Raw genomic sequence first — 8,192 nt, 5'->3', positions numbered from 1 at the left:
AAAACAGAATACTGTACCTTAAGCATTCATTTCCCATTTGTGGACCTTATCCCCATTTGACCCGACCAAAATCCCACTTTAGCTAAAGCCCAAATTCCCATGGAATGCACAGAGAGTGTGATTTCAACATTTGAACACCATTTTTATTGAAATTAGACTGGCTTTACGTAAAAAAAGAACGGTACAAATTGTGTCCCCAGGATACATTATTGAGCAAACAAATGGATGGAACAAAAAAAAAAACAGTATCAAAACGAAAAGTGTCGCCACAATGGGGATAACTGCAGCTTTAAATACAGTTGAACTCACAGATGGTACACAAGCAACATGGAACACAGTCACTGAACCGCAATGCCTCCTGGGCATTCTGAATCATATTTGTCTATTAACCATGGCCTGCTTCATTGTGCTCTGTATAAAACCACCCGTGTTAGGTTGGAGATTACACTTTAGCATGACCTGCTGTCAACCATGGAGTCCCTTGTGTGGTAGGTGTGAGTGTGTGTGTGTGTGTGTGTGTGTGTGTGTGTGTGTGTGTGTGTGAGTGTGTGTGTCTGAGTGTGTCTGTGTGTGTGTCTGAGTGTTTCTCCTCTGGTTCCTGTTGTTGTTATATGTGGAGTTGAATGCAGCCATTACTTACAAGGTTATTCACAGACAATGAATGAACCCCTTTGCACAGAGTATAAAGCACAGAAAAAAAAACGTTGTAGTCAGAACAAACAACACGTGATGAAAACAAAACAAAAAAATACAACAGCAAAAATAGTTTTGTTATTCACATTATGTACAAATTGCATAATTGCTACCTCACATGGATTGTCTCTCAAATCATTGGAAGAGGTCATACGAACAAAGCGAACATCTTTTGTTTTTGGTATATTCTTTCCAACCAGTACTATATAAACTGCAAAACGCATTCAACCTTGGTCTCCTGTTCTATTCATCTCAGAGCCTCTCGTTTCACAGTGGATGTGACAGTATTCACAGCTTGCCGGAGCCTGGAGTCCATAACTCATAAATGTGCCATACCACGCTCCTGACATGAAGAAGCCATTATGAGCAGGCATTTAACGACCCCACATATGTACATTAAATAAAGCAAGGCACTCTCTGTGTACAGGCGAGTGGGGGCCCAAATTACCTGTGATTAATTTGTGCAAACAATTTACTTAAGCCCCAGTAAATGAAGAGTATAATGAGAGACATCTCTCAGTGGCCTGACAGGATGTAGAGCGGCAGTGGGTAAAAAAAAAAAGAAAAGAACTGTCTGCGGGACTGAATGGACCTTCCTTCGTAGTTAAATGTTACTCCCCCCCCCCCCTTCTGATCTCCCTCTCCTTTCTCCCCTTGGCTTTTTACCTTTGCTGAAAGACTTTAATTGGTTTGAACCCAGTGAAAACACTAAAAAGTGCAATTTAGGTAACATGTTGTTTTCCAATGGTTGCCGAGAGACAATAAAACTGTCCGAGGAATTCACATTAGCCCTCTGTCACACTTGAACAGACTCTGTGGGCGAAGGGAAATATGATCCTGCCATAAAGAGGGCTCTAAAACCAAATGAATTCTTAAAAGACAATCGCCCAGAGTGTGTGTGTGGGGCAAAACGCCCAAACCAAAGATATGCCCGCTTTCAAATAAATAAAAACAAATAAGAAACAAGCAGAAGCTCCTTCATTTAACCCCCCCCCCCCCACCCCGACCCAAATGGGGAAAAAAAGGTGAGACAAAACTTAAATAAAAACAATGATAAAATCTTCTTAGTGTGAACGTGTAATGAGTCCGATTTAAAGCAAACATGAAATCATAATAACAAAAACAAGAGATGAAGAGGCAAGCTTGCCCTGGTTTGGGATAGGGGGGGTAGTGGGCATGCTGGCCGTGAGAGAGACAAGATAGAGACCAGTGCAGCTTTGGTGGCAGATCTTTTTTTATGAATGAATCAGTCCCATGACTACCACACATCGTTGCGCCACACGATGTTCCTGTCGTACTCTTGCGTGTTAACGAAGTAGTCTCCTACCTGTTTGCTGTTGTATTTCGGGGGGTTGGCCTTGTAGCTGTAATCCGAATATTGATCGGAGCCCGTCGAGTTGTTGTCGCCCGTGCCCACAAAGGTGTTGGTGGCGGGCAGATCCTGAACGGCCTGGTGCTTCTTGGAGGCGGAGGGGGACTGGGGTTGGAGCTGGATGGACGGCAGGGGGGAGTTGGAGCGGTAGTGCCTCCCCAGGTCGGGGCTGCCCGGGGGGTAGTTGAGGGGCAGGTGGATCCTGGGGCTGTCGTTCACAGAGTCGTTTATCAGGTTGAACTTGAGGCCCTTCTGGAGGCTGGCCTCCTCGTCCTCCTCCAGGGGCTTGGCGGGCTTGGGGGCTTTGCTCTTCTTGCTCTTCTTGCCCTTCCCGCTCTTGGGCCCCTGTTTGGGAGCGTAGAGGTCCTTGCTCTCCTTCTTGCCCGCCTGGTAGCCGCTCTTGGTGTCCTTCTGCAGGCGGTGCCGGATGACCACCACCACCACGATGACCAGGATCACCCCGGCGAGGCCCGCCAGGCTGCCGTACAGGATGTTGCTGCGCTGGGCCATGGCGTAGTTGGGGTCGCCGGCGATGTCTCGGTCCAGGGGGGTGTACAGGCTGTGGCCCACCAGGGACTCGATCAGGGTGACGTTGGTGGCCGTCTCGTTGACGAAGATGTGGATCAGGGCCGTAGTGTGCCGCGGGGGCTTGCCCTTGTCGCTCACCTTCACGACCAGCCGGTGGAGGCCGTTGTGCTTGCCGGTGAACTCCTGGGCGAGCGTGATCTCCCCGTTGTCGGGGGAGATGTGGAAGAGTCCGTGAGGGTTGCCCCCGGTGATGCTGAAGATCAGCTCGGCGTTGGGTCCCGTGTCGATGTCCTCAGCCTCGACCACCTCCACTCGCGTGTCGGGGGCGGTGAGAGGGGGGAGGTGCTTGTAGGTGGAGTTGGAGGGCTTGGTGACGTAAGGGGCGTTGTCGTTCTCGTCCAGCACGTTGATGGTCACGCCCACCCAGGACGACCTGGGAGGGTCGCCGGCGTCCACGGCCTTCAGGCGGAAGGTGTAGGTGCTCTCCTTCTCCCGGTCGAAGGAGATGCTGGAGAGGATGGTGCCCGTGCCGTTCTGGATGATGAACTTCCCGTTGTCGGGTTCGACGGAGAGTCGCACCCTGGCGTTCTCGCCCTTGTCGGCGTCGATCACCGTCACCATGCCGACGGGGCTGAGCGGGGGCATGTTTTCCAGGACGGAGAAGCTGTATCCGCTCAGCATGAACTTGGGGTCGTTGTCGTTGCGGTCGAGGACCTTGACCATGACCGTGGCCGTGCCCCTCAGGCTGGGCGAGCCGTTGTCCGTCGCCGCCACGTGGAACTCGTAGTCTTCCCGGTGTTCGCGGTCCAGCTGGTTCCTCACGCGCACCTCGCCGGTGTTGGCGTTGATCTCAAAGAGCCCCTTGGTGGCCGCGTCCATGATGATGCTGTAGGTGAGCTCCGCGTTGGTGCCGCTGTCGGCGTCCGTGGCTACCACGTCCAGGACTTTGTCCCCAGGCTGGTTCTCTTCCGCAAAGTCCACCTGGAACAGGGTCGGGGAAAAGACAGGAGCGTTGTCGTTCATATCGGTGACCTGAACCTTGAGGGAGTTGGTACTGGACAGAGCAGGGTTGCCAGAGTCCACCGCCACTATCTCTATCCTGTAGTCTTTGATGCGCTCGTAGTCCAGCGGCGTGGTGGTCTGGAGGAAGTACTTCCTCTTCCTGTCGTTGGCCGACTCACTGGCGGGCCGCAGCTGGAAGGGGACGTCGCCGGCCACCACGCAGGTCACCACGGCGTTCTCTCCCTCGTCGCGGTCCGACACCTGCACCAGGGCCACGGGCGTGCCGATGGGCATCTCTTCGGATATGTTGGCCACGCCGTCGTGATGCGTCACCAGGCCGATGCCGCGGATCTCGATGGCGGGCGCGTTGTCGTTCTGGTCCTTCACGTTGATGTTGACCAGCACCTTGGAGCTCTTGGAGTTGGGGCCGCGGTCCTTGGCCACCACGAAGAACTTGAGGAAGTTCTCCTCCTCGCGGTCCACCAGGCCTTTGACGTAGATGGTGCCGGTGGAGCGGTCGATGCGTAGGAGCCTCTGGACCGTCTCCGAGGCCTGGTGGAGGCTGTAGTCGATCTCCCCGTTGATGCCCATGTCTGCGTCGTTGGCTCTTACCTGTGGGAGGCACACAAATACAAAAGGGGTGGAGGGGTTAGCTATAGGGACACATGACTTTCATGTAGGACAACCGGAAAACAGTTGTATCTCTCTTTATTTGTAAACATGTGTTTCATCAGTATATAGATGGCATTTAGCTGACGCTTTTTTCCAAAGTGACTTACATTTTTCACCATATATGGTCCCAGCGGGAATCGTACCCACAACCTAAGCGTTGTCAGCGCCACGCTCTACCGACAGAGCCACAGAGGACCGCCATCATTATGATAAGATTAATACCCCCAAAAATATGGTACATAATGGACCATTCAAACCAAGCGCACCTCCCCTCACATAAACATCTAGAGACTGTCACATGGGTGGTTGGAGTCTAATGGGGAAATGAGTGAGGGTGTTAATGTCCCTCTCATTACCAAAGGCACTCGTTCCAACAGGGGCCATTAGGGCGAGATGGGGGAGCGACAGGGATTGGTGACAATGGATTGGCCCGGCCCCGCCTGTGTGTCTCTTGCCAAATATAACGTGACGTTAGAATTATAAGGTTCTATCTCCATTTTTGTCAAAATGTAGTTTTTTACATAATCTGATCCATTAGGTGTTTATTAATGCCTGTGTGGTGTTCTTTTTAAAATGTTGACATTTTTGAGTTAGTAATTAATAAAATACAAAGGTTCCATCTCACAAAACATAATGGAATGTAAAAACTTTGACGCTCAATATCTCTGAACTACCCTAAACGGAGATAGAACCTTAGAATTCTAAGCTCACGATAAGCCTCATCTATACATGGAGAACTGCCTTGCGTGAGAGTGGTTAATACGTTTGTAAATGTTACCTACGCGTGGGAAATTTGGTGATAACACATTCACACATGATCACATCTTCACAAGAGCAATGATCCGTACTGTACATTGCACAATGTCCTGTGTGTGACGGTACACTGCCCAGTCGACCTATGTTGCATGTGAGCCTGAGAGGACCTGGTTTGAGTGTTGACTGTTAAGACATTGTGTGAGGTATCATCTAGATTGAAAATTAACCGGTGACTCACTTTGACCGTTGGACTCGACCTTGAGCGTCACTGTTACATTGTATTGTGCCGTGTGTCACAGGTGACTGGGGTGCGCATGCCAATCAGAACCGCCGATAGAATCAGTAGTAGTACATTACGCATTATAGCACGTACATTATATCACTTCCTCCATTGTATATGAAATTCGAACAGAACCCCCCCCAGCCCTCTTATTACCGAGGCTTGCGTGACTTAATCTGACTCAGTCATGAGATTATCCATGGGGCTTATTAGTTTTATTGCTCTGTGTGTGACTCATTCTATTTCAAACACCACAGAAACCCCCATGTTCATTTCACTTAACATGTATTCCGAGTGTGTTTCTTTGAGGAAGCGGAAATGGCTGATTGACACTTCTGACCTGCCTAAATCCTCAAATTAGACCGTTTTTTTCCCTATCAGCCGCCCTTCCACTTGCAGCGGCTCCCTCACAAGAGACTGAGGAAGTAGTCTTGACACAATATTTGAAAATAACTTCATTGCATTGGACTAACTGTTGACGAGGAGATTAACAGTATTTATACCAATTTTATGCCTGGACACTTGCCTGAAATTGCCCCTGGAAAACAGCCAACTCCTATGGCTTGCCTAATCTTAGCAGCGGCTGTGTTTGCTTTGCAATTCAATATGCAATTCGCAAAACCTGTCAATAATTCACTAGTGTTTTGTAAAGCCAGCGTTTAAACCGTTGGAGGAGAACCGAGAAGAAAAAAATCGATTGGCTGAGAGAAAATGATTTGGTTTCATCATTTCCTTAACCTTAACCCTATTGTTTAGGTCCAGTGCCCTGGATGTAGTGTAACGAGGGTGCTTGACTAGCACAATTTGAAGGGCTCTATAGCTATTGTGGCGGGTAGCTAGTTTCACAGATGATTTCGCTCACCAAGTCCCAGATCCAATTATTGAAATTCTCAAACCACAACTACTTCACGAGGCCCTTAAGGCATTATACAGTAAGTGAATCTGTGTTTTGTAATTATTTGGACGGAATTACGTAGCACTAGGTTGTTTGTTGTTTCTCAGGTAAGCATTAGCATCAGTACCTATCTTCTGTCTTCAGAAAGAGAGACCTCTTCATCCCTATTAACCCCCCTGCACAGCAATCATTATTTCTGCTAGCATTGTGACTGCCAATGGCCTCGGCTCCTAGCATAGATTTATTTTTCTTATGATGACTGATGGATAGATGATTCACTTACTTAGGCAAATGTATTTGTTGTACGTCACGTTGGATAAAGACGTCTGCTAAATGTCAAAAATGTAAATGGAATGAAACAACAACAACTTCACTTTTGTGAAAATTGCAACCTGATATGTGTTAAAGGCTAGTTATACTTCTGTGTTTATGTGAGTGTGTATTAATTAACATGTCTATACTGTTGCATGTGTGTGTGTGTGTGTGGTTTGCCTTGGTTTTTCTAGGCTTTTTTGAAGTTACTGTAAATACGACACAGTAGAGACAGGATATTTGGCCACATGATAAAGAATGTCTTTAATGTCACAAATATGATTTTAACTTATTTTTGACCAAAATTGAAGTTACTGCCTTTTGCCTTGTGTATGTGTGTGTGTGTATGTGCGTGCGTGTCTGTGTGCGTGTGTCTATAAGTCCCTTCACCTGCAGTACGGAGTGTCCCATGGGGCTGTTCTCGGCCAGCTCCGCTTCGTAGTGGCTCCTCTCGAACTTGGGCGGGTTGTCGTTCTGGTCCGTGACGGTGACCCTCAGCAGAGCGCTGCTGGCGCGCGGCGGCGTCCCCCCGTCCACCACGCGGACGTTCAGGTCGTACGAGTCCTTCTGCTCGCGGTCCAGGTTGCCCATGACGATGAGCTGCGGCAGCTTCTCGTCCGTGTCCTCGGCCACCTGCAGGCTGAAGAGCTGGTCGGCGTCCTGGCCGGCGCTCAGCGAGTACTCCGCCACGCCGTTGTGGCCCGAGTCCTTGTCGTGGGCCATGGGGATGGAGAAGAGCGCCCCGATGTGCGTGTTCTCCGGGATGGAGAGGCTGAGGATGGGCGAGGCGAACTGCGGCGTGTTGTCGTTGACGTCCTGCACCTCGATGCGCCCCTCGATCAGCCGCGGGCCCATGCCCTTCATCAGGTCCGTGATGGACACCTCGAACTCCAGGTAGCACTTCTCGCCCTCGAACAGGTTCCGGCAGTCGTGCAGCGTCTCGCGGTCGATGGGGACCTCCGTGGTGTAGATGTCGCCCGTCTTGCCGTCCACCCGGAGGTAAGGGTTCCCCACCTCCAGCTTGTAGAGGTGGCCCGAGTCGGGCAAGCCCTCGTCGGACGCCAGGCTGCCGATCAGCGTGTTGGGCGGCTGTTCCTCGGGCACGCGGTAGAGGATGTCAGTGGGGGCGGCTCCGCAGCGGCCCAGCAGCAGCACGGCGGTCAATGCCAAGAGGGCCCCCCACCACCACCTCCTCGACGCCATCGCTCCACCCAACTGGCACAGCATCATCGCTCTGTAAGGGGAGACGGGAATGAAAAATACACAAACACAGACAAACAAACAAGATTAGAGGAAGTCTCACTCATCCTCCACACAAACGGGCCGAACCTTGCCAAAAAACCTTTTAACAACGGTTGACTTTGAATTCAGAGGAGGGTAACTCTTTTTGATTTATGACAGGTCTTTTTTTTTTTATACAGCATATTGTAACTTCTACCTTCTTCTTTCGCGAGGTACTAAAATCCCCACTTCCTCCCTGTACAGTTTGTCTAATAGATATATTTATGTATGTACTAAGTCGCTTTGGATAAAGGCGTCTGCTAAATGCCGAAAATGTAAGTGTAAATGTAATGAACAAAATGTGTACGAAACGATTACTTGTGAGAGACCTCTGCTTCATAGGAGGAGTTAACGCCTTGTACAATGCATGAAACAGGCCCAACCTGTTGCACCTCTGCCAG

At 49.9% G+C, this 8,192-nt stretch overlaps 1 protein-coding gene across 1 annotated transcript in view; it reads right to left on the bottom strand.

Annotated features, from left to right (window-relative positions):
- Positions 1–237: 237 nt before the first annotated feature.
- Positions 238–8,192, bottom strand: part of pcdh1b (protocadherin 1b) — an 18,748-nt gene continuing 10,793 nt past the window's right edge. The window contains exons 2-3 of the mRNA XM_080526376.1: positions 6,901–7,744; positions 238–4,207 (exon numbers count right to left, since the gene is read on the bottom strand). Coding sequence (XP_080382502.1) covers positions 1,952–4,207; positions 6,901–7,740 — 3,096 coding nt within the window. The 5' untranslated portion in view covers positions 7,741–7,744 and the 3' untranslated portion in view covers positions 238–1,951. The remainder of the gene's footprint in view (positions 4,208–6,900; positions 7,745–8,192) is intronic.

The sequence above is a fragment of the Nansenia antarctica genome (genome assembly GCF_963989245.1).
Source record: "Nansenia antarctica genome assembly, chromosome: 3".
NCBI lineage: Eukaryota > Metazoa > Chordata > Actinopteri > Argentiniformes > Microstomatidae > Nansenia > Nansenia antarctica.
The sequence above is the reverse complement of the archived record's forward strand: the minus strand, read 5'-3'. Positions and strand labels throughout refer to the sequence as shown.